Source organism: Cyprinodon variegatus, unplaced genomic scaffold, assembly GCF_000732505.1.
Source record: "Cyprinodon variegatus isolate N-32 unplaced genomic scaffold, C_variegatus-1.0 Scaffold1270, whole genome shotgun sequence".
NCBI classification, from domain to species: Eukaryota; Metazoa; Chordata; class Actinopteri; order Cyprinodontiformes; family Cyprinodontidae; genus Cyprinodon; species Cyprinodon variegatus.
In genome coordinates, this window is record NW_015151723.1 from 81,056 (window position 1) to 107,578 (window position 26,523).

Genomic DNA, 26,523 nt, shown 5'->3' on the forward strand with positions numbered 1-26,523 from the left:
GAAAAACTCCCTTTTAACAGGAAGAAACCTCCAGCATAACCAGGCTCAGTGTGAGCGGCCATCTGCTGAGGCTGACTGGGGTTCAAGAAGACAGAAGCAGAGATAGAAAAGAAAACATAGAGAGGAAAACAGCATGAAAAGGGATGGGAAGAGATGGAATAAAGGTTGGACAAATAATGTATGTCCATTCTATAAAAATGTCTGTATCTGTATAATGGCTCTGTTTTATGTGTTCTCTTCTCAATTCAGCCTGTCTCTACCTAGGGCCCCAGATTTCCTAAACCCGCCCCTGGTTGGAGGTGCTCTGGTCAGTCTTTTCTTGAAGAGCAGATGGAGGTTGCTGAATTCACAGGTTAATAAAAAACGAGCGATTCCCCCAACACTTTCTGAATGTGGCCCAAATTGAGCGTTTCAGCCAATCAGGATGGAAGCAGCTGCGCCCAGGTAGCCGCAGCCAATGGGTGCGCAGGGGGGCGGGGCGAGCAGCGAAGAGGCGGTCTGCGGAGCCGCAGCCACAGCACACCTTCAGATGGAGATGAAGTAACAGAGGCGGCAGAGCGACACTAGGACGACAGAACCGGACGGTTGTTTTTCTCCTCCTCCTCAGCTTAGTGGGGGAAACAGGTGACCGAACCGGAGCCCAGCACCCCCCCTCTCCCTCCCTACCGCGCGCACCTTACTCCTCCATCTACATGCATCTGGAGCTGAGCCTCTGAAGCCGACGCACACCAACATGGATAATGCGCACACTAAGTCTGCGAGCGAAGTTTTAGAGCACTTCGGCGTGAACGAAAACACTGGACTGACTCCGGATCAGGTTAAAGTCAATCTGGAAAGATATGGACCGAACGGTGAGTAGTTTTTATTTATTTTATGCTTAAATTAAAGCAGCTTTCACTCCGACTCTACACGTTTCATCTGCCAGGAAATCCCTCTGCTGGCGTCATATGTTCAACCTTCAGATAAACCTCTGATACACAGTGTAGTGAAAGCGTCCAGCATGCACTGGTGAAGTTGAAACATGTGGATCTCCTGCGGTGTTTGATTTAACCTGATAAACCAATAGGGACGCATCACCTCAGGTCTGCACAGTCACAGCCCTCCTCCTCCTCCTCCTCCTCCTCCTGGATGAAGGGCCACCAGCGGCTAGAGAGCAGGCGGGGATCAGGAAGTGCAGAGCAGGCGGCCTCAGGCTACCTGGCTGCATGACTGAAAGGAATCAGATCAGATGATGAAACAGAAGAGCCCGAACAACCTGTTTTCACTTTCAACAGTTTCTCTGCACATGTTCCCAGCTCACATTGCACCACACAGATGGGGAGAAATAGATGCCTGGCTGCAGACTGTCTACTTCCAGGTCCTGCAAAGAAAAGCTCAAAGATATGCAGAGAAAAAAAGTTTTTTGCAGGTTGAATGGATGATATTTATTCAGCTCCCAGCTGCCTCCACCCTAACCCTCATCCACCTCTACACCATGCTGCTGTTTGATGAGCTTTTTCAGCTCCAACCTGACATCAGCACACCTTTCTCTCCTGGCCTTGTCATTTGCATTTGTGGCCAAGCTGTGGAGCAGAGTGGCACATTGTATGGCCTGAACACTAGCCCTTTTGTTGCAAGCCAGCCTCTCTAACCCAGGGGCTTTTGATGACTTCATGGAAAAAAAGCAACGTCTTGCCATAGATAACATCTCTTTCGCTTTGAGCTGTGAACTTCCTGCCTCAGCGATCACTAGAGGAAAGGAATACCCCTCTATTCACCTCCCAGGGCTTAGACTTTCAGGGCATGCGTGCTGCTTTTTGGAGAATCAGAATGGGCTTAAAACAAACAGCAGGGCGTCTCAGGTTTGATTTGTAGTTTTGGGGGTTAATACATTTGCCTCCATCTTCTCTGCTGGCCAACCACAGGCTTTTGCAGATGAAGCGAAAGCTACTACTTTATTTTAAGGGAGCATCTGTGCAGAGCAGTTTGCAGGGATGGGAGGTGGAGGGAATTGCTTCCTAAGGTTATTAGGAGCTTATTATAAACAAAATCATTGAAAATGCTCCAGTTTGACAGTGTGATGGTACAGTATTTGCGTAAAAACAAGGTGGGGTTAATGCAAGTGACAGGTAGGCACTCCTTTAAGGGCTGAATATACCTCTACATGCAATGCAACTTTGGACTTTTTTATTTAACGTGAACTAGTTAAAATAATCGGTAGAAAGGACTCTGATTTATACATTTTATTCAAATGGGGGTCCTGTTAAAAGCTTCTTAGCAGTCACTATCCTACCAGAAATATGTTTGCATAACTGAGCTGTAAAGAGTTTTCATGAGGTTGAAGCTAACAAATCAATAAATAATTAACTTCAGTCGCAAATGTTCTTTAGTTATTTTTGAAAATCAAGGTTTTATGGTATCAAGGTATAATGAGTACAGCTTTGTTTAGTCTGAATTTAAAAAGATGGGGAAATAATGACATGCTTGCCTCATGAGGCGATACTCTGGATTATCTGGATGGTTATAAGCCCCATTCCGACCTTTTGAAGCCGTGCCGAGAGCGGCTCGAGCGCGGTAACCAAGGTAACTGTTGTGTGTAAATGGCACGCAAAACTGAACCAGACCGCGCTAAACTGGTACTACGTAGTTCAACAGTAGGGATCGGTGTGGTCCAGTTCTGGATCAGTTCTCAGATAAAGAGTGCATGAGTCAAATCATGAAATTTCAGACACTCATAGAAATACTGCTGCCCTACATTGCCACACGATTGCCAGAGAGGATTCTGCTTAGCGGTGTGATAAACCTCAACGTCTGTCTTGTTTCCTGCGTCTTTAAGCCCTGTTTAGTCTATCGTTTGTCGTATCCACGTCCCAAAAGCCGACTCTTATCAAGTAAATTCACCAAAGGCTGCCTTCTTCACCTGACTCTCCAAAAACAACGAAAAATCCCAATTATAACTAAATTTCCTGAATTTTACACCATTTTGATTTGCTTGTTTACCGCTAGAGAGCAGTAGCGCCATAGATCGTAGGAGGCGAGGAACTGTGCGAGCGTGGTGTGTAAACGCTCGTAAGGAACCGAGCTCGGCACAATTAACTGATCCGATCTTGGTCTGAACTTATCGGTTTTCAGAGTGTAGTGTAAATGGGGCTACAGTCACCTTTAATAGGCGGCAGAAGCTGCCTTTAGATCCTTGTAGAAGCAATAGAAATTGCGTGAACAATTGTTCACAAAGTGCGCAGCTACAGAGGGATTTAATACTTTTGCTTTTTACTTAAAACTAATACACTAAGTGTACTCCAAAGGGCTCTGGTTGACAGTTTGTTGCCATGACAATCACCAAGCTGTCTATCTCAGTAACTCGGTGGTAGGATTTGTTTTACTAAGGCTTGTTGCTAAAGGCAGCATGCTAATGTTCAGGAACCTACGGAGTAAACACAGGAAGGCTACATTTCTCTGAGTTGTTTTTCATCTTATTGCTTTTTTCTGGTGTAAATGTAGAAAATGTCACACTGCGTCGCCGCCTCAAAGTTTTCTTGAGCCGTTATACATGAGACCTCTGATGAACCAAACAAATGTGATCTGCTTTGCTATAATAGCTACAGCTACCACCATTAGCAGAACATAACGTCAAATAAATATGAAATCTGAAGACTGTAAATGACTATTTAAAGTGGCAGAGAGGCATCTTTGAGTTCTAGTAACACATCGTTCTTTGGTGGCACAAGAGTGGCCAATGATTGGCTAACTGGGGCATGGCCACCCCTGAACCCCCCTAGCTCTGCCCCTGGTTTGGGCATTGCTTGATTGTTTTTAATTGATCAGATTAGCTAAACTTATAGGTAACTGAACCGTTCAACGTGATCGTACTAATATTGCAGCTACGATTTTCCCTTTATCTGGTTTTTCATCTCCTAGCTCTCTCCCCTAACATTTGCCTCATTTATGCTGAAGGTAAAGTGAAGGTTGAATGGAGGTGTTACTAGCTTCCCCTCTGTGGGGGTTTCCTCTGCTAGAGTGCAGATTGTAGCATCGTTTCCATTTCTGTTAGTTTATTTTTTGGGTCTACCCTTTTCCCTTCATTCAAGATGATTCTCTATGCCAAGCTCTTAATTTTAAAAAGGGGTTTTGATGGCATTGCTTTTTGTCTGCATATCAATGCTTTTCTTTGTTCTGACAGTGATACATTTCTGCTCTCACCTTCATTTATTCAAAGGCATTTACTTAATTCTGCTGTCGGCGTACCAGCGCCTCATTTTACCAGACGCTTTATCACCTTCACTGAGAAATGGCTGCTTCTGATTGTTGTAGAGTTGGAAGTCAGCCTCTCTCACTCTGTTTCTTTGCATGTTAATGCAGGGGGGAGTTTTTTTGGGTGGGTGATTGTGTCCTGTGCACCCACAGCCTTTATTTCTACAATGTGCTGTGTTCATTTTTAGAATAAGAGGCTCCCTGCGAGAAATAGCCTTTACTTTTTCAAAGATAGTCGTTTAATTATACATGAATGAAGGAATTCCCTAATCCAATATTCCTGCCTCCTGGCTTTTGCACTAGTGTTGATTGTTTATCATTATTGACATCAACATTTTTTTTTAACCTCTGAACTTTGGTGTTAAGCTATAAAGATTTTAGACTGTGTATATTCCACAGGAGCTTCCCACAGGATGACCGACCGCTTATGCAACACAAGCTGAGGCTTATTTCAGAAATTCCAGAATAAGAGATAAGGCTAGGTTTGACATAGCATGATGAGTGAATCAAGGCTTCATGTGTTCCACAGGGACTAAAGCCGGGTGTACACTGTGCGTTTTTTTTTGTTTTTTTTTCCAGTCGTTGCATGCAGCTACAGCTCCCACTATACGACTAAACTGTATGTCGTGTAGTGTGAGCTCACAGCTCACGATGTATGTGCAGCATAACGCTCTTTTGCAATTTACCTGCTCACACTGCATGACTAAAAACCACGTGGGACTCAGCTCCACAGTGAGTACTACCTGCTCTGCCTCGTCTATCCGGAAGACAATCAAATAGAATATATAATAGAAGGGGAATATTAAGCAAACTAGAGTGAAACGCGCTTCCTTGGCAATTTGTGCAATTTTGTGCTGAAAGCCCTGAAAAGAAAAGGCGATGTAGTATTTGGAAAAAAGACTTGGCTGAGCAAACGTGGCTACTAGGGTCTTCCAGATTTACAGACAGAACTGCGTTTCACTCATTGGATCCCTGCCATGCTGCTGTGTTTAAGGGAGAATCCTTGATTGCGCACTGAGCGATTCGCCCACGACGGTTGGGAGAAAAACAAACGTTTGATTTTCTCCCGACCTCAAGTTCCTGATCCTGTTCCTTAGAGGCTGATTGCCCCTCAAAACCCCCTGTACACTACACGACTCACGATCCGGCTGAAAGTCTGGCCGATCGAAAGATTCTCGCACAACTGGAAAATCGCCCCAAAAATCGCACACTGTATGCCTGGCTTAAGGCCCTTCTTCTCCCCATGCAGTAAGACATTGCTTGTACACTTCAGTGACATGTTTCAAATACGTCATGCATAAACACAACGTGAGTCACAACCTTCGGTGTGCTTTTTGTACCGAATTTTTGTACATGTTTGGAAATGACAGTTGTTGTGCCAAGGTAGTTATCCCCGCCATAATTTGTATCCCCTCACCGGGAGCATGCACAGATTAGGAGCTAATCGGGTTCACTCTGCATCCATGTGTTTTTTTTTTTTTTATCAATATCACTAGCGATATTCTGCTATAACATGTGAAGTGAAGAATAAAATAATGCTCCCGGCGAGGGGATATACATTTTGGCAGGGATAACTACCATTGCATGACACAGGCAATGTATCACCGCCATCTACTGGGCTGGGGTGTAATTTTGAAACTAGTGGTGTCCCATTTCTTAGGAAGAAAATCTTCACTTGCACTTCCCTCATTGAGTGGACTTCTCCGTTGAGGAAACTCACTGGAGTGTTCTCAGAGCCCAGTGAGAGGAATCGGACTGGGCCTAAGTCACAAGTAATCAAGCAAAATGATGTCTGCAAGTTTTAAAAAAGTCGATCAAAGATTTACTGGTCAAGGTAACTATAGTGGATTGACTGAATTCCTAAATAGACCAAAATAAACATATCCTGGCCACTTATATTAGCATAATATATCACAATTAGAGGAGTTACTTGTGTGATGTATAGATCTTGAAATGTATAGATCTATATGACGTCCTAGTCCAAGTACTAAGTCCCTCTGGGGTGAAGGGGATTAAGTCCTTGGACTTAATGTGGTAGACTACGGTGCCTCATGAATGGAAGATATGATTTATAATCTAAGAATTCACCCCAGCAGATAATCTGGTCCTTCATTTAAACAAATGAGGTCTAGTTTAGAAGGTATCCAAGGAGGGGACAGGTTTGAGAGTCTTTCACTGATCCTCACCATGTTGCTGAAGATGTAGTCAGCATTACAGATGATCTGAAGCGATCAGATGCGTTCATGTGATTTAATGCCTGTAAATAATATATGTAGTTACCAGGTCTGACCATAACTTACCTAAACGTTTAGATTTTCTGTTTACAAAATCCTGCTCATGAGCTCCAGATTGGTGTGGTCCAGTAACTTTAGGGAATCCTGCATCAAAAAGTAAAGTAGTCCACCTGCTCTAAAGTTTATTTTGTGATGTATTGTCAGCATCCCTTATTAGATACAGGGACATACCACTAGCAGAAAATCTGAGCCCAGCAGAGATCATCTGCATAAGGGTTACTGGACCATGGTCTGTGGCTGGCTCACTCAGGATCCTGCAGTATTCCGTCATCCCCAGAAAAGCTGCAGCATTCAGGCAGGTAACTATCAGGAAAAAACTCAAATACAGGCATGCTGTTGTCTTCCTGTTATCTGCAAAAATTGTTGCTCTCTGCGTCCCTTAAAGCCCAAAACACCTGCAGATAGGTTTGGTAAATACAGTTTTTTTTTGGCTGATGTTGGCCCTTTTACCTTTATGATGTTTTGTTTAGTTTGCTATTTGTTATCATGCTGCCATTTTAATCATGTTAAAAGTAGAAGAAACTGCGTCTCTGGGTCAGTCTCATGGTTTGCATGTTAAGCCTGACATACACTGTACGATGTTTTTCAATCGTTGCACGCAGCTACAGCTTACGGTATATGTTAGTACACTTTGCGGCCTGACTACCTGCTCACACTGTATTTCTTAAAACCAAGTCGGACTCAGCTTTGCAGCTAGATGGCTCGTCTTTCCGGAAGCCAAACGAGTAGAAGAGGAATATGTAGCTCACTAGAGTGAAACGTGCTGCCTTGGCAATTTGTACAATTTTGTGCTGAAAGCCCTAAAAAGAAAAGTCGACGACGTATTTGGACAAAGACATGGCTGCGGTCTGTCAATTTTACAGAAAGAACTCAATTCCTCTCGCACCCCTGCCATGATTTCGTCTGAGAAGAAGAAGAATCCTTGTTTGCCCACTGAGCGATTTGCCCAAAACCACCTGACGACGGCCGCCTGAATAGAAAGCATGTTTTATTTTCTCCCGACCTTACGATTCCTGATGGGGAGGTGGTCGTGAGAGGCTGATCACCCCTCGTTACCCCCTGTATACTACATGACGCACAATCAAGCTCAAAAGTTGGTCCGATAGAAAAATTCTTGCATGACTGGAGAATTGGCCCGAAAAAGGCAAAAAAATGTACAGTGTAAGCCTTTAAGCACACATATAAACATCACCTCCAACTCTGAGGAAAGATTAAAAGAAAATGGAGTGGGCTTAAGAAAGACGATATAGGTGAAGCATATAACCCTGTAGACTTTTGAAAATAATCCTGTATCTGTTGATCGCTAATGTTTGGACGTGTCAGACAATCCGCCCTCAAGATTGATTGCATTTCAAATTTTAGCAGCAGGCAGGCATGAGGGCCTCTCAACCATCTTGAGTTTTTGGTAAATATATTATAACTGTAGTTTTTTGTCCAAGGTAATCATACTGCATGGCTAAAAGCTAGGCAGTGGTCTTAGTTTCAGCCACATCAATCGATGGCGTGAAGACAGACTAATGGAGTCTTTCATTAACTGGAAGGTTGAGGTCTGAGCTTCTGCTCACATGGTTTAAACGTTTTTTTTTTTATTTTGGATTCTGGGTCTGCTCTCCAAAAGTAAACTTTTAACAGGAAAAAAGAAAAACTGCACTAAAGCCTTTTTTTGTGTGTTGTTTTTCTTATAGGCTCATGGAGCCTTACTGTTTGGCGTATTAAAAAGGTTGCCGCGCTCTGCATGCTTTGGTTTCTACCACAGACAATGACTGCAGCTTCCTCTAGTCTAGTGGGATCTCTGTCATGATGTTGTTTCTCTTCCTGTTCTGCAACTCGAAGTGAATGCGGTCTGACTTTATCACTTTCAAGTTTGAACTACGAGATACGTTGTGCCGCTTCCTGCTCTCCACCTTCACACCAGCGCCACGGCGCTTTGCTTGTCACTGTCAGGCCATTGCCTGCTTAAACACACTAAATTGTCCGGAACAGTGTGGGCACTTGGAGGTCAGGTTAAAGTAACGTGAAGCTTTTTGCTGGTGGCGAGGTTGAGTCTGTGCCCTCTTCCTGTGATCCTGTTCTAGCTTGTCATTTCTCCCCTCCCACCTCTACATCTGTCCCTCATCGTCACAGCCTTATGTTGTAGCTGCTGCTGACTCTGACGATGTTGAGTCACAGTCCGGTCTGCTGCAGATTTCAGCACAGCTCAGACCCATGAGCTTTGGAAGAGAGCGTTTCGTCAACCAGATGGTACAGATGAATGTTTCCAAAATACAGTGTGGACCAGGTTTAACGTGTTGATGGAAATCCTGTCCACTGATGTGTGATGTTCTAGTTTTTTTTCCTCTCTTAATTGGAAACCACTAAGGCCCTCCAGCACAGATGGACCCACCGATGAAAACTTGCCTTTTCTCATTGTCTCTATGTTTGGACTGTTTGGAAATGGATGTGAAACTCCTCAACCTCCTGAAGTTTTTCTACTGTTTGTCAGGTTCTAACATGGACGGTTCTAGACAGGGGCCAAAAGGGGCCAGCGCCCCTGTAGAAACTCAGGGTCTTAACAGGGACCAGAACCTGTTCTGGTCCCTGTTAGGACCCCTGTACTGAAAATGTAAGACATTTTAATCTATTAAGATCAGTTTGTGCTATATAATACTAAATAATGATGATGGTCCTGATAAAACCGACCATAACTCGATGTCCCTTGGTCAAGTTTCCTATTTCCGTCTTTACAATTTAACAATTAGTTTTTTAACCTTAAGTCGTCATGATAGGATCCCAGTTTTCATCTGTTAGATCCAGGCTCTGTTACCTTGACGCTTTGGAGCTCAGTTAATATATTGAAGAATGAGCTCTTGCCTTGTTTTATTTGTATTTTATTCCAGTTTTTATACTGGGCGATATGGCCTAAAAATAAAATCTGTTTTTATTATTTTTTTATTTGAAATTATGACATTTTTCCGATTTTCTGCCTTACTTATTAACCTCTTAACATCCACCAGATGTTCGGCTCTCCGCATATTTACATTAAACACAACACTATGCATGAAAATAACGCTGGTTAAACCAGCCAAGCTGAGGTTTGTCGGTTTGTTCGGGGTTGTTCCTCCTGGAGAGGCTGGCATTTTTCATATTCTACTGGATGCCTCCATTTAAGATGCTGAAAAAGGTTTGCGATGCTGCTGCCTTTAACTGTGAGGCAGGCTGTGCTTTCTGTTATGTCACACAAAGGATTGTGGGATTCCGTTTACCTCCATAGTACCAGTTGGTAGGAGCCTCTTGAGCTCTTTATGCTGATTGAAGTATGGTAGGAAGCATGCAGGCTCCCTTTCCTCCCTCCTTTCTTACTTAAAGGACTATTCGGACTGCACTATCCCAGTGACTGCTGATGCTTTGGCTAAAGATCCCCTACAGATACAGATTAGACTGATTATTTCTGAGCCATAGAAAAAGGCTGCAGAGATCCACAACTCTAATGGAAGGATCCCTGACAGGGAACCTATCGGTTTTCTCTCTGCAACTCTGACCGGATGGCTTGAAGGAAAAAAAAAAAGATTCCCATGACATTTTTTATATTCTAATGTGTGGAACCGTTTCCATCCACCTCCTAGTTTTCCTCTACTTTGTGTTTGTCTTTTAGCCAAAGTCCCAATAAAATCGGCTACCAGGTCTGAAGTGTGTGTGTGTGTTTCCTTAAACCATCGTTCTGGAGTGCAAACATAAAGTTTTCACTCCAGCTGTGATCACTGAGTGACTAAAGTGTTGCTCTGGTTTTTAGTTCTAGCAGAATCCTTATAAATAGCATGAAGTTAACACAGATATTTGGGCTAGGGTTTTGGGGATTGCAGCCTTTTTAACAGCTTTTGAACAGCTTGTATTAGTTAGCTACTAGATGGCCATTTGCCAGTTAAGATATTCAGAAATGAGTCTTGCACAGTTGTGACCTCGAAGAGGAAGCTTCAAACCCTGACGAGTTATCAGCTCTGTGCTAATCATCTCATGCATGTCCTGCTGCGTTGACAGGCTGTTTCCCTTTTCCTCTGTAATGTGCCAGTGGTGGTAACACGTGTGGGGTGTGGTGGGATTTGATGCATGAGGTGCATTATACAGCAAGTTTAGAAATCCACAGGTTGTGTCTTGAGTAACCAGTTGCAGTTTGTTTCATCTGCAGCAAATAATGAGGGAACGTATTTGCAGAAAGAAATGGAAAGCCGGCGGTGAACTGTGTGATTGATTCTGCTGGTTAAGTTCAGCGTGCAATCATTTCTGCAAATAAAGGGGGGTTGGGGTACAATCTCATTTCCCCTGGTGCCAAAAAAAAAAAGTGCAGCCAATAAAAAAGCATGCTGCTTGTCATCTGCTGTCCCGGTTGTTTGCAGCAATTACAATTCATTTACAGCAATCTCCAAAAGAAAATGTCATTACCCGATCTGTACCGGTAGCATGATCCATACCATCAGCTCAATTGCGCACGCGCAACCAGATATACATTCAGGTCGCCCTTGATTTTACTCTGCAAAAAAGACCTAAGTTAAGTTTTTTTCCCTCCGTTCAAAATAGTAAATGTACTGAACTATGTTTTAAAGGTTAATGATGTATTTACTAAGACAATAAATACATAAAAAATCCCACATCCTCCGTGACCACCTCGTTCCCCTCCGCCCCGCTCCGCTCCATACCGCCTGCACAGAGCAAAGCCTACAGCCTCCGCTGTTCCTCCCATCATTCTGCTCTCCAACTTCCTCGGAGCTCGAGGAGAGCATACATGATATTGTTAAATTCATAGTAAAAATTCACAGTAAATAATGCGCAAATGAATGCTTAATTTAATATGACATTAAAAATAATTCCCATCAGCATAACAGCATATGTGCAGTTTCTGCCAAAATAGTTTGTTTTTGTTTTGAATTTTCATAACGGGGGTCATCAACTAGTGTTGCATCGATACCGATACCAGTATCGGGCAGGACCCCGATCCTGCAATAAAATGGTGCCATCGGTATCGGCGAGTACCAACTAAGAGAGCATCGATACCATTTTGAGAGTCAAAAATTTATTCAACTATTGTCGCCCATTTCAGGTAGGAAATAAAAAGTTCTACTGGATTCACTTTGTATTAGTCTTTTTACTGCTTCACAAAGGTAGGCAGCAGCTTGACAAAGCCATGATGGCAATTATTTTACATCCAAGTAGTATGCAGTTCTTCATATTTACACACGCACATCAGTTTTAAACAGATGGAATCGATATGGGCCAATACTGCACAGCCAGGTATTGTTTCGGGGCCAATAAATGGCATCGGTGCAACACTAGTATAAACTGTGTTTGTTCTCTACTTCTCGGCATCTCTTCATCCATGCCTGTGAGAAGTTTTTTTTGAAGTTGTGAGACTCGCTCTTTAAGTTTTGACTGGATTTGATTAAACTTTGAAGCCTCTCTGTATAAAAGAAATATTTTGAGATGAGAAATCTGCTTCCTGGTATATTGAAGTACCGATAGTTTGCATCCAATCATTTGATTAAACAACCGTAGCTTTGGGGAATATATAGGAATATTGCTTTAATTTGTAGTTACCGATCCATTATTACTATATTTCAATTTGACAAACTGGATCTTCTCGACGTTCTTTTTACCAGTCGGTGCGATTGCATTTGCAGATCTTGATCAGACTTGGGCGGAGCGAATAATAGCTCGGATCCGTATTTTCGCGGTGACAGACGGAGAAGATGTACGTGGATTTTGATGTGTGGAGGAGCAGCGGTGGATGTGCAGCAGTTCTCATTGATTTACATGATAGACAAGTACTCAGCATGATGTATGTGGGCGGAGCGGAGCGCTTGAGGGAGTATGTGGAATTACTCTAATTGTCTAATTGTTCATCTTTACTTCAGCCTTTAGCAAAGAACTAAAACAGGCACTTTGCTGAAAGAATAACCTACTTACAGCCGTTATTAAGACAAAGCTCTACAAATATGAACTAAAAACAAAACCTCTAAAATGAATTTCCATTAAAGATTAAATAGCTTCTTTTTTCATATGTAATTATGTATTTTATATTATGTTTTACATTCATTTAAACATTATTTTTCTATATTCCAAATATTTTTTAAGAAATATTAATTTACTAACAGCATCTCTTTAGATATATATCAATGAATGGGGGAAAAAAAAGCTGCAGGCCTACATGAGTGTCTGTTGGTAACTGTGTTGACTGAGATCTTAAATAAGCGGCTTGGTTGTGAGGATTTCATGAATGCTTGTGTTGTATGCCCAGCAGGGGCTTAATAATCGATTACATGGTTAAAGTCGGATGCACCGCCATCTGAGAAAGTGACTAATTATACATAAAGTGCTGCTTTATACTTAGATTAGTTGAAATAGTTTTAAGATGTAAATGCAAATAAGTTAAATTATTCTGAGAAACATTGTTGATTATTAATGATCAGCTGTCATTTATACATAAAGCACCAAGCGTGCTGCAGCTACAGTTGGGTGTTATGTATCCGTCAGGGAATCATCTTTCACATCTGGGACCGTGTCAGTGTTGTTGGTTGCAATGAAGCATGACGTTAGGTTTCAGCTTTCACTTTTTTCAAAGCTTTTCAAAAAATAAAAAGCAGATCACATTGCTACACAGTCTCATAAATCATTTTTCTTTGATATTTGGCCCAGGTACGAGTCATGTTGACTTATGGTGGTAGAGCCATCCTCCATGTGATATTTCTTTATAAAATATGTGTTCCACCTTGTTTTATTAAGTTGTTCTTATAGCTTGCTGTAAGATGTGGAAATCAAACTGGTGATGAAGTCAAATAGAAAGGTTTGTAACCGAGTGCGAAGTGGAAGAAGCAGTGGATTAAATGGCAGCGTCTGACCAAGACTTTTTTGTCAGCAAAGAATAATCAATGGATCATTATTTATAGCTAAAACTAATACATTTGCGGCGATTTAATGAATCAGTAAAAAAACCCCACTAATTTTCATCACGTTCACTGAGTCTGGGAGCGGCCATTTTCACCCTAATATAGTAACACCTCACTCCTGACATCTTCCAGCAGTGACGTCACGGTGCGGTAAGCCTAGCGCCATTCTCCCCGCTTTACAAGCAAAATCAATGGGAACTACTAGACACATCTGCAATCTACAACAATTATTGAAGATTTCCAGAGGACTTCACCATTGAAATTCACCAGAGCTATAGTGAAACTCACAATGCCCACGTTCATGGTAGTTGGATGTTGGAATACATCGGGTAAAAGTGGAAAAAAAGATTACTAAATTCACCTTTCCGATTCATGATTCTCCACGGATGGGTTCGTCATTGGATTGCCAACTTGAAGAGGAAAGATTTGCAATCGAACTTCTGGCCAGAGAAAAAACACGTAATATGTAGCCAACATTTGGAAGAAGAATGTTTTCAAGATTACTTGGATAATAGAATGTTGTGACAGACACCCGATACAATACAATACTTGCTCAACAGCCGATACGACCGTGAATTCTGAATATGACCAGACTTTTCCTTTAAGGCCCCAACAGTGATTATTTTGACCTCAGTCTAAATGATCTCTTATATGTGCTGTGGAATATTTAAAGTGGGTATTACTTTTTCTTTATCTATTAGCATAACACATTGGTTATTATTAACATTATAGAGGGAGCAGCTATGATGCATTTTGCATTATCTCAAAGCATTGCTGCTACATGTGCAAATAAATCGGCTAACACTTTCATATATTTGCAGATACCAATAGATAAACAATGCTAATATTGGAGCTTCTATCAGACATATGTACTCCCCGTGCCAACCCTGTTATGTCTACAGAGCAGCCTATATGAAAATGTTCAGAGCACTTCCTTAAACCTATTTATAACCTCCTATCACTGTGTCCTTCCTCCAGTTTCCACTGTCAAAACACCATTCAATCCTCTGTAAGCCCTCTTCAAGTTTTGCATGATATTTCTGCTCCACCTCTGACAAACCTTCGTATATAAATTGTTGAAGACTCTCAAAAACTAATTAGATTCAAACAAGGAAGCGTTGGTGTTTTCAGGCAGCTCTGTCAAAGTCACTTTTCACCCACAGAAACATCCACTGGTTGATGATTGCCATAAATAAACACTCAGATCCTTCTCTTCTAAACCTTGACAAAGTTTTTGACAACTTGCAAACTGTTCTCTAATGAATTATATTTGAAAAGTTTATTTAGAATTTAAAGTGTTTTGGCCGCCATGACAAAGTGAATTTACCAATAAAAGTGACATTTCTTAGCAGTGCTGCTAAAACCAGTCGCATCATTTGTTGTCATAAAGGTGAATCGAATAGTTGGCACTGCTTTAGCAGCGTTGAGAGCAAGTAGTTATTGGGTACAGCCGACAGGTGTAGTTTGTAGGGATGCATGATATAATCTGCCCCCTATCGGTATCGGCCTGTATCGGCCTTAAAACTGAATATCGGACATCGGCCACCCCACCGATATTTAACCCGATATTTGATCAGCTTCTGAGTTTCTAAAGACTAAAAAAAAAAAAATACTACTACTTCTTCTTCCTCAAAAACTTCTTTTTTACAGACTTAAAAACTTCTAAAGACGAGGGAAAAAATATTGATACATTAAAATATCACAATATCTTCATATGCTGATATATTGCCATTTAAAAACACCATATCAATCTCTTTTACTAATGAAATATTGCTATATGTCATCGTTATGCTACGAAATCCCCCGAAAATTCACAAAATTTTGTCATATTTTTATATGTTGATATATTGACGCGGTATCGATCTATTTTACTAACAAAATCTCACAAGAATTTGCAAAATATCGCAAGAGTTTGTAACGTAACAAATTTCACGAGATTTTGAAAGTAAAATAGATCGATACCGCGTTTTTAAAAATCAATTTGATATCAGCATATGAAAATATATTTGAGTATATTATTTTTCAAAGTGTCAGAAATGGATAACAAAACTGCTATTTTCAATGACTACTTATTTTTGTCCAGCTTTAACATTGGTATCGATATCGGTTATCGGCTACATGAGTTTTAAAATATCGGCATATCGGATATCGGCCAAAATCCCAATATCGTGCATCCCTAGTAATTTTAAGTGTATTTTTCGAACAAAACTAAAGGGATAAACGGGTGTTGACTTGGTATGCAGGTCTGACCGGATGTGCTCATCTGACAGACTCTCAAAAATATCCCAAAACACCTAAATAGTTCATATCTGCTTCCATTTTGATTCAGCAAACAAATTCCTTACATATTTATCTAAAGATTTCTAAGCCAGAGTTGTGGCTGATTCTCATCCAGTCCTTCGTATCGTTGCACGGTTGTTATGCCAACCCAGATAAACATTGACTTGAGATGACTGGTATCTCTTCTTCCTCTCCAGCCTGATGTCAGGGAGCAGAGTGAGGAACATTCATCATCTCGTTGGATATAATCAATGCATTCAGACCGTTTCCAGTGGGAGAAAACATTAAGGGATGAAGTGGATATAGGAAGCTATCATTAAGGGTTACCATCATGGTATTTATAGGCCTGCTTTACGTACTTATGGTCAGTGGATCGCTTGGGAATCCCCCCCCCAACCCCTCCAACTGCTGCCTATTCACTGGATTGTTTGCTTGTTTATGTGGAGGTGTGTCAGCCTGTCTGCATGGCTATACTAACGATATATTTGCGGGGGGGTTGGGGGTGCTAGTATGAAGCTGTCTACATGTGAAATGGTGGGTGGGACATGTTTGACGCCTGCTGTGATGATTGAGCCCCTCTGGTCGCATGTTTTTTTTCCTTTTTAGGATATTTTGACAGACACCGATGCATTTACATCCTGTCTAGCTCTACGCCATGTCGCCGTGGTAACTGCTGTCACATTCTCGTTTGCAGTTTTCACACGACAGGCTGAAATCTGGCTTGTTAAAAGGACCATTTAAAGACGCAACGATGGGTGTTTCTGTGTCGATCCCTGATCTACTGGGACTTCATTCATTTAGCGCTGCAGAATATGATGGATGTTCTAATCGATCGCATCTGATCAGCAGAAAAAAAGACCCGCTTCCTATTTCTGAGTAATTAATTGTTACATTTCTGGCCTTTTTATTAATGATGATGATACCATTCACTGCAGTTCAGCGATTATTAAAGAAGGAGGAAGGAGATGGAGGCTAAAACTCTTTATTCAGCTGGGATGAAGTGATGGACAGCTTCCTGTCTTTCTTCCCGGCTCTCTGGACGCCAAAACGGTTTCTCCATGTTGCTGTTGTTGGCAACTGTCTCCAGGAAGTGTCTCCCCTCTTTTGGCGCTGCTCGCTTTTTCTGCTGTGCATAAACAGCCTCTTTTATTCATTGTCTGGGCTGCGAGGGAGGCGGAGGGAGGAGGAGGGAGGCGGAGGCGCTGTGGGGACATGGAGAGGGAGGTGAAGTCAGTATTCAGGAATGTGCCTTGGCAAGCCCTGGGTTGACGCAGCCCGGATGACTGGGAGGGAATCCTTGGCAGAGGGAAGCCGGGGAACCCCATTCAACACCTCCAGCCCTTTCCCTCTCTCTAACCTCCCTCCTCCCCCTGTTTTTACCCTCATCTGTCGGGTCCTTTTACTCAGTCCTTTTTTGACTGCAGCCTGCCCATAAAGAAATGATACAAGCAGGCAGCAACAGAAATGTTGGGGCTGGTGAAGCATAAAAAACAGCAGAAGCCACTTTTTGTGGCATGCTGCTGCCAAACGTCCCCTGTGAGTTCAACCATGTCCAATCTGAACTCTGAAAAGCCTCCAGACAGCAGGCTTTGAAAAGCTGGCTATCCACAGTGAGTCATCGACTCTTATTACACAGGAGAGAGAGAGAGCGCACCTCTGCACAAGAAAGGTATTTTTTTAGAGCAGAAGATGCAGTTGTAATAATTCAGCAGGTCATTTGCAGAAGTGCCTGAAGACGTTCTCTTGTCGCTGGGTCAGGCTTTAATGCTTTTTTTTATGTTTTCTTTGTATTGGTTTTTTGGATTGAAATGAACCCCTATTTTCTTGTTTTCTTTCATTTGTTTTTTTATTTCTTTCCACAGGCTAAATTGAGAACAAAACTGTAGAAATAATAATGAGAAATAACCAGCCGTTGAGCTTATTGCCTTGGCGACCTTTTTGCAACATGCAGACCGAGCTGCATTAAATCCAGAACAGATTATTTTAGAGCTGGGAAGCAAATTCAATTCAATTTAATTCAGTTTATTTCTATAGCGCCAATTCACAACACATGTCATCTCAAGGCACTTTACAGTTCACCAGATCATGCTGTCAAATTGATTCAAAGTTTTCTATCTAAGGAAAACCAATTGATTGCATTGACTCATTGACTAGAAGGCAATCCCTCACACCAAGCATGCTTGTAGCGACAGTGGAGAGGAAAAACCCCCTTCTGCTTCTGTCTCCTTTAACCCGAGTCGGCCTCAGCAGATGGCCGCTCACACAGAGCCTGGTTCTGCTGGAGGTTTCCTCCTGTTAAAAATTTAGTCTTTCCTCTCCAGCAAGTGCTGTATATGTTCATCAAAAGATACCGATCGTTCGGTATCCTTGTTTTTTGGGGTTTGAGTCAGTTCACGTCTGCCTCTATGACTTCCTCAACTCAACAGCAAAAGGGCTTCACAGTTCTATCTGCCAGAGCGGCTATGCAGAGGTAGCCCATTTTCCATCATTCTTTTATATAAAAGTGTGTTGTTTTTTAAAATCAATATATTTTTTGTATTGAGTATTCCTATTAATGTTTGGCAGCCGAAAATCACAATATATCATCAAATATATATTTCCACACCCCTGCTAAAGAGACGCTGTCAATCGAAATAAGGTTGTTCTGTGCAATGAAAATAAAACCTTCTTCAGTTCTTATTGAATTTTAAAGTTGAACTATAGTGAAGTTACCATTAACCAGGAACTGGACCCACCATGGAGCGGCATAGACGTGAGCTAGCTCAGCATTTGCTTCTTGGAGCAGCCGTAAAAGTTGGAGGTCCAAAACTACGACTGTTCCTAAAACAAAGATAAAGGATGAGAAATTTCCCAACTGAGCCACTATAAGCTCTAAAAATAAAAGATTTTTATTGAAGAACTTAAATAAATCATTAACTTTTCTCTCACCTCTGCATTTACACCTCTGCACTTCAAATTACTATAGATAGAATTGATATTTTGGTAAATGTAAGACTTAAATGATTAATTTAAAGTCCTAAACTTGAAAATTTGCAGGGGCTTGTTTCCTTAATGTTTTTTTTAATTCTGCCAACTATTCTTTTTTACATTTTGGTTCTTCTGCTCCCATTGATGCATTTTTATTAATGTTGGATGCGAATCTAATCTAATAATTTAATGTAAGATGTTATTTTTTTATTAAAAGAAGCAGAGAAGCTTTTTTTGTTTTTCCTTTGAAAAAAAGCCCCCAATATAATAGCATAAAAATGTGCTCAGTGTATTTTGCAATGCCTTTATTTATTATTTAGCCTCAAACCATATCCCTAGAGCAGGCCTACCCACAGTTGGCCCCAGAGGGCCGCTGTCCTGCAGAATTTAGACGTTTCCTGCTTCAGCACGGCAATGATAAGAATCAGCTGTGCTGAAGCAGGGAAACCTCTAAAAGCTGCAGGACAGTGGCCCTTGGGGGCCGACTTTGGACAGGCCTGCCCTAGAGTCAGGTAGGTCCCTCTGCTGCTGCCTGATCAGCTGCCATGTTGTTTTTTGGCCCTGGGCTCCCTCCTCTTTGCTGCTTTGCTCCACACAGGCTCACGTCTGTTACTCGTGCTGCTTGGTGCTCACAACATGAGGTTTCCACTGCATGGAGCCAAACACTGCTGTCATTCACTGTTCCAGCCCAGTGCTTTATAAATATATCTGCCCCTTCATCACTCGATGCTGTAATTCCAGCTTTTGCTTACTTTTAATATATATATATATGCATGAAATTAGGAGCAGATTATGTGGCTGGAGGTTATATTTCTGACGCCCGGCGCGTCCAGCAGATGTAACGGAGGCTGGTTGTTACGTGGGACCCGCTCAGTCATAACTTTGCGTTGTGACTAATCCCCCCTCCGCCTCGGTCCCTCTGCAGTGACGCCGATCAACAGCCCCTGTCTTTTTGGGGTGTTTTTTTTCTTTCAGAGTGTGATTGATGATGCTGTCCACTCACACCAGTGACTCATGTGCGTGGTGTTGGAGGAGCTCTGGTTAGCAAGTGAGAGTGGATGGGATGCTCAGTTTGTCTCCAGTAAAAAAATGAGATGCCATCAACTGTTTTCTACTGAAACACAAGGTTCTGTTTTTCTCTCTGGTTTGGAAATGTCTGTTAGAGAAAGGAAGAAAAGTAAGAGAAACTAACCCTGCTTTCCGTTGTGATGGGTCAGTGAACCAGAGATGGAAAATATGTTTTTACCATGAAAACTAAAGCATACGCTCCCTAGAGATTTTTAAAGTTTTACAAATAAAAGAAAAATACATCTTCACTGGATTTACACTACAGATCCATTAATACAGTTTTCTTAAAGCACATGTTGATTACATTGGCATCAATTTGATTTGCCCACAAACACCTCAGAACTGCCGACTGAATTTCAAACTCCCGACCTTATGATTCCTGATCAGGAATTGGTCATGAGAGGCTAATCGCCCCTCGTTACTCCCTGTGTACTACACGACGCAGGACGCACAATGAGGCTGAAACTCGGCCCGATCAAAAAAATCTTGCATGACTGGAAAAAATGTCAAAAAATGTTACAGTGTATGGCCGGCTTAAGGTGGTGGAAATGGTTCCCCATCATTCATTTCAGATGCTTCCTTCCCGATTCTCTAAACTGGGATCTCTCTGACTGCTTCTAGCTAACTCCTGCTGACCCAGGCAATAGGGATATTGAAAATTGGTCCAATATCAACCAAACAATGAATATCAGAATATACCAGCCTGCCTGTAAAAAAGGCATTATTAGAACGCTCACAGAAACAGTTAACTTCGTCCCATTTTGGTAGATCTTAATGCAACTCTTTGGTGAATAAAAAAATGGTCAGCTATTCTCAAACCTAATGTTATTAAATTTAGGATATCATATCAGTTCAAAATCCCTATTGGTCAATATTCAGAGCTCCAATATCAGGATTCTATTGGAAATTAAAAAGTTGTAATGAGACACCCCTACTTAGCCACACTTTAGTGGGATATATTATGCTGTAATTAATCTTATTGAAAGGCAGAGCCATTAAAAATAAAGAAAAATGCATCCTTCCTTATGCAGTTTCTCCGTCTTTATTTCCCCATAACCAGTTGGGAGACTGGAATTGCTTTGAAGAAGTTAGTTTTGAATTGATTCAGAATCAGTTTAAAGTTAAAGGGCCACGTTTAGCCATAATCTCCAAATTCCTTCATCTTCTTCTGGACTTTACAGTTAAAACTTTATAAACATCCTGCCGCACATTTTTTTTTTTTTTGAGAATTTAGAGCTAAGTATCCATACATCCATTTTCCGTCACGCTTATCCCAAGCGGGGTCGAGAAGGGTGTCTATCTCCAGCTATCTACGGGTGAGAGGTGGGCTCCACCTGGACAGGTCACCAGTCTATCGCTGGGCAACACGGAGACAAACAGGACAGACAACCAATCACACACTCACACCTAAGGAGGATTTAGAGAAGCCAACTGACACTCATGTTTTGGACCGTGGGAGGAAGCCGGAGTACCTACAGAGAACCCACGCATGCTCAGGGAGAACTTGCAAAAATACCCCTCGCCGGGAATCGAACCAGTAACCTTCTTGCTGCAAGGCAGCAGAGCTACCCACTGCCACACTGAGCAGCCCGTGCTAATTATCTTTAGCTGTCATCTAAAAACAAAATAAAAGTTCAGATGTCGGCCTTTTGCAGTTCTCATGGAATAAATAGAAATACATCAATAGAAGCTGATCAGTGCTGCTCTATTTTTCTGTTGTTTGTCTAATGGAAATGGTTCAAAGCTAGTGAAGCTACAGGATAGCATACAAACATCTGCACATATATATCTGAACGTATGCGTCCATGTACGGTACATAGTCAGCACTCGGTAGCTGTTCCCTTTGCATAGATCAGCTCGGCTGGCAAACAGTCCACTCGTGCTTCTGCTGAAGTGCTATTGAGCCCAGGATGTTTTGATGGTGACATTCAGCTCCTCCTCATTGTTAGCTCTGATGTCTTTCATCTTCCTCCTGACTTTACCCCAGAGTTTTTTTTTTATGTGGCTGAGGTCAGAAAACCATCTTTTAAAAAAGGTGGAAGAGAAATCACCAGAAGCTCTGATCATGGCTTTGATGTCAGGTTGATATCAGCAGCACAGATGCTGGAGTAACGACTCGGTCTCAACCTGGGAAACATTTCATCAGAGCGTGCTACTATGGAGTCAGTTTTTCTCTTTAATTGTTGCAGGAAAAAACATATTTTGTAAATGGAAATAGAAAATAGAAAATAAAAGGTTTTAATCAAAATATTTATGGAGATAACTTGCTGTTTTTTCAATATTTTTTATGAGTTTAAAAAATGTTAAAAGATGTTTTTATTATTTTTTTCTCACTTTTAACAGATTTACTTTTAATTAAATTTTTTTTATTTTTCAAAACAATTTTGATCAATTTTGTATTTGCACTTTCACTCCTTTTTCAGATTGAGTTTTATGAATTGCATTCTTATTTTATACAGAATCGGAGAAAAGTTTTCAAAATGAAGTCCATGGATTGCATTTTTTGTTATTTTTAACATTTCCTTTTACCAAACGTGGTGTTTGCTTTCACTGATAATGGAACCAAATTCCCTCCATATTGTCCAGTCAGTATGCCTTTGTCAGTGTCACTCTGAAGTCCTGAAATGCATTTACTAACTTTTTGTCCTTCTCTTCCTCCCTCCCTACCTCCCTCCCTCCCTCCCTCCGGTTCCAATTCCTCTTCAACCGACGTGATGCGACTCCTCAGAGCTTCCAGCTGAAGAAGGTAAATATTGATTCTTCAAATAATCTGCCGTCCTCCTCCCTTTTATTACCTGATGGAGTGTCCGTTGTGTGGATCTTTAGTTTTATGTAGACCTGGGTGTAAACTTTCGGGTTGCACCCGGCAGAAGTTTCCCACCCTTCAGCACACAGCATTACTCCTTTGTAAACAGCTGTGGCCTTGCTTTCCAGCTGCTTATCATGGCCTTCAGACCTAGAGTCAACAGATCCGTGTCGGCTCCACCCTTCGGCCCGATCCTTTAGTCCTGGGCTTAACGTTTGGTTTCATACCTGCAGGTGTGTGACGTGTTATTTGCATATTTCAGGCAAGTCCTTGTGGGAGCTGGTGGTGGAGCAATTTGAGGACCTCCTGGTCAGGATCCTGCTGCTGGCTGCCTGCGTCTCCTTTGTGAGTACCAGCTAATTAAACTGCCAGTGGCTCTCGGCTTATTTCTGCTCCGTCTTCGATCTAAATGTAACCCGCTGGGACATCCGACCCAAATTGGACAATGGACGGGAAATTGCACCCTAATAGACTGCTCACCTAGCAACTTTATTCTCCTCTTAGGAATCTACGCCGCTGTAAAAAAAGTATTCATCCCCCCTGCAACATGTTTTTTTCTGCCCTTTTCTGCTCCTCTTTAATCACAGAAATGTTACTATCAGACAAAACAAAGTTCAGCAGCAGTTTTAGTGATGAACATTTCATTTATTTTGGGAAAAGTTACCCAACCGACCTGACTTTATAGGAACAATTTATTTCCCCCCACTTTCAATCATGACCTACCTGTAAATAAAGACTTTTTTATTTTGGTAAAGCCCCTGTCACACCATGGTGATTTAGACCAGCCTGTGCCTGATGTATGGAAGAGCTGGCAAAAAACGCTGGCATACGTTGGATAAGTTATGGGTATGCTTTTGAAGTCATGAGCACATTGAAGTACACTGGCACAAGTTGATATATAGCGAGTGTGCCAGCGTATGCCATACGCTGGGCATAAGTTACAGGTAAGTTATCTGATCGATAACAAACATTAAGTGTAGGTTACTCATATGTCGTGGCGTCTAGCAAATCCAGAACCTATATGCAACTCCCCCTCCAGACTGCATCCCCATCATAGTGTGAGCATGAAGGTGAGTGGGGGCCGTCCTCCCTGCATTCACTCTCACGACCACAACCAACAAACGCATTTATTTTTTTATTTTGGCGGGCAGTAAACAGCAGCCAGTTTTATATCATGATCAAAGCCATCTTTTTATGCAGACCGGGCCCCTCTGGGTGCATCGCTGCACCTGAGGGGAACAGCTTTAGTTGATGCTCCATAATGTGCATGAAATGATGCAAGGAGTATGGCAAGCCGTTTTAACATAAATTCAGTTGTAACGCCTTTACGTTCAAGATATCTTAAATGTTTTTTATGACTAGACATTTTATGGATTTAAGATATCTCCTATTATATTTTGACTAGTCAAAATAGCTATTCGAGATATCTCTAATTACATTCTGACCAGTCGAAATGACGTCAGATTTACCATTAACTTGCATGGAGACGTCCATTTAAGATATCTAGAATGACTTACTGACTATCTGAAATACACATTTCGGATATCTACGATTAAATTAAGACTAGACATAAAGTGATTTCTAGATATCTCGATTTTAGTTTTGACTAGTCATACTTCTAATTAAAGATATCTCAAATGCCACCATAATTCATGATATCTTAGATGTATTTTAGGATAGAAGATATGCAGTTTGGACTAGTGAAAACTCAATTATAGAAATCTTAAAGGCAAATAATGACTAAACAAAACAAAATTAAAGATATCTTGAATTATAATTTTGACTATTCGAAATTCCTTTTAAGATATCTCTAAATGAATTAAAGATATCTTGAATTATTCAGCTTTTCCATTAAAGATATCTTAAATTGACATTCTGACTAGTCAAAAATAAAAATATCACTACTCATAGTGATATTTTTAATCGGCTTCCAGGAGGATCATTCCTAAAAAATTCCTTACTGTCAGTTTAATCCAAAGGAGGAAAAGTTAAATCAGCGTTTGACGCTTTAAATTACAAATCCGTTGTCGTAATTTGCCATATCTTGAAAGAAATTTTTACCAGGCAAAATGTAATTTAAGATATCTTGGATTATTATTCTTCCTAATCAGAATGTAAATACAGATATATTAAATTACCATTCCGGATAGTCAAAATGTGGTTTTGTCTAGTCAAAATGTATTTTAAGATATCTGGAACGTAATTATGGATGGTCAGACGAAACCGAATTTATGTCAAAACGGATTGCCGTATAGGTGGGCTGCCATTGGAATTAAGTTCTGGACTCGTTATAAATAAAATTGAAAAACTACATAGAAAGTTCAGTGTATGCCAGCGTTTTAGGAGATTCTGGGACAGAGTCCTAAAGGGCTGAATCGATGAACCATTATTAATCGATTATTGAAGTAATCATTTGCTGAAAGACTATCCTACCTAGTAATTAAGACAAAGCTACAAATATAAACTTTTTAGTTTTTTACATTTTACTACTGCATTTCTATTAAAATGTTAATAAAGTTTGTTTTTTATTCCATATATTTCTGTATTTAACAGCATTAATTTAATAAAAATATCCCTTTTTATATTAATTGAGAACATATTCCATAAATCAATTGATTAGTAAAAAAAATAGATTGGTGCAGCCTTATGGAACCTGAAAACAGCCTCTTCTGATGAGGCTGAAGAAATCCCAGAGCGGATGAGGACATTGGCGTCACAGAGGTGCGGTTTGTAGCATGGCCTCCAGCCAGGGTTTGGTTTCACCACCTGGAGTTGGTGGGTTTTCTCCGGGTGCTGTGGCTTCCTCCCACAGACACGACTGTTAGGTTCATCCTTGCCTAGTTTTGACCACAGTGAGTCTCATCCACAGAGTTATAAAAGAGTTTAGAGCAATTCTTAAAACTAGAGAAGCATAGACCTCTGCCAAGCAGCACATTTTACCCCATGTTGTGACTTACAGCTCAGGGTTTCCGTGAGTCATTAAAATTCATTAAAAGTTATTAAATTACTATTATTTTTTAAATTAAAGCCTTAATTGGCATTAAAATTCATTAAATTGCATTATCGTGGCATTTAAAATGCTTTATTAAAAAAAAAAAGTTTCCAAAAACAATTTCATCAGATATATTTTATTGCGTTATGTTTGTGCAGAACTGTTTCCGGTTGATCGTAAAGATGTATGTTCGGAAAAAAGCTCAAGGCGTAGAAAAAGCTAGAGAATTGGAAAATGCAAATTTCAACAAAAGTGGCTGGAAAACGAGAAATTTTGGACATGTTTGCAGCCTGTTGACGGTAAAGATGACGAAGGATTTGGGTGTGATTTATTTATTTATTTATATATATATATATATATATATATATATATATGAATGAGTCATGGGTACTTGCTGATGGCATAAAAATTATTTCAAATATAATTTAAAAGAGCATTAAAAAGCATTAAATTAGAGTTACTCATTCCTGCATAAACCCTGCAGCTGTATCTAAAAGTCATACATGATCTGTTTCATCACCAAGTTTTAATGGATTGTTTCTCAGACTGAGCTGCACCTTTGGTAACAATTTCAGATACCAAGAAAAAACATCAAATTAACAAAAGCATCAAATTAAGAAAATCCCTTCATTTTTTAGGCCTATAAATGTATCCCTGGATCAAAGGTTTTCTTTCTGTGAGGCATACTGGACTTTGGACACTCCTCATCAAGTTAAAAATTACTTCCATTTTCAATGAACCAAATAATGTCTGTCTTTAAACAGCCTTGGAATCACGTGTAATATTTTGTACAGTGATGTTTTAGTTCCAGTATAACTGTTGGTATCGCTGTCATTCTTTTATCTTCATCCTGTTTCCATTAAATAAAATGTTTATAAAAGCTCATCTAAGGACAATAGCTACATGTAAATACATCCAACAGATAAAAGGTCTACAAATGAATTACTTTATGAAGGAATCTGCCACATTTTT

The 26,523-nt window shown here is 40.8% G+C and overlaps 1 protein-coding gene across 1 annotated transcript in view; it reads left to right on the top strand.

Moving 5' to 3' along the window:
- Positions 1-528: 528 nt before the first annotated feature.
- Positions 529-26,523, top strand: part of LOC107102525 (sarcoplasmic/endoplasmic reticulum calcium ATPase 2-like) — an 84,389-nt gene continuing 58,394 nt past the window's right edge. The window contains exons 1-3 of the mRNA XM_015401869.1: positions 529-851; positions 22,482-22,499; positions 22,822-22,904. Of these exons, the coding sequence (XP_015257355.1) occupies positions 734-851; positions 22,482-22,499; positions 22,822-22,904 (219 nt within the window). The 5' untranslated portion in view covers positions 529-733. The remainder of the gene's footprint in view (positions 852-22,481; positions 22,500-22,821; positions 22,905-26,523) is intronic.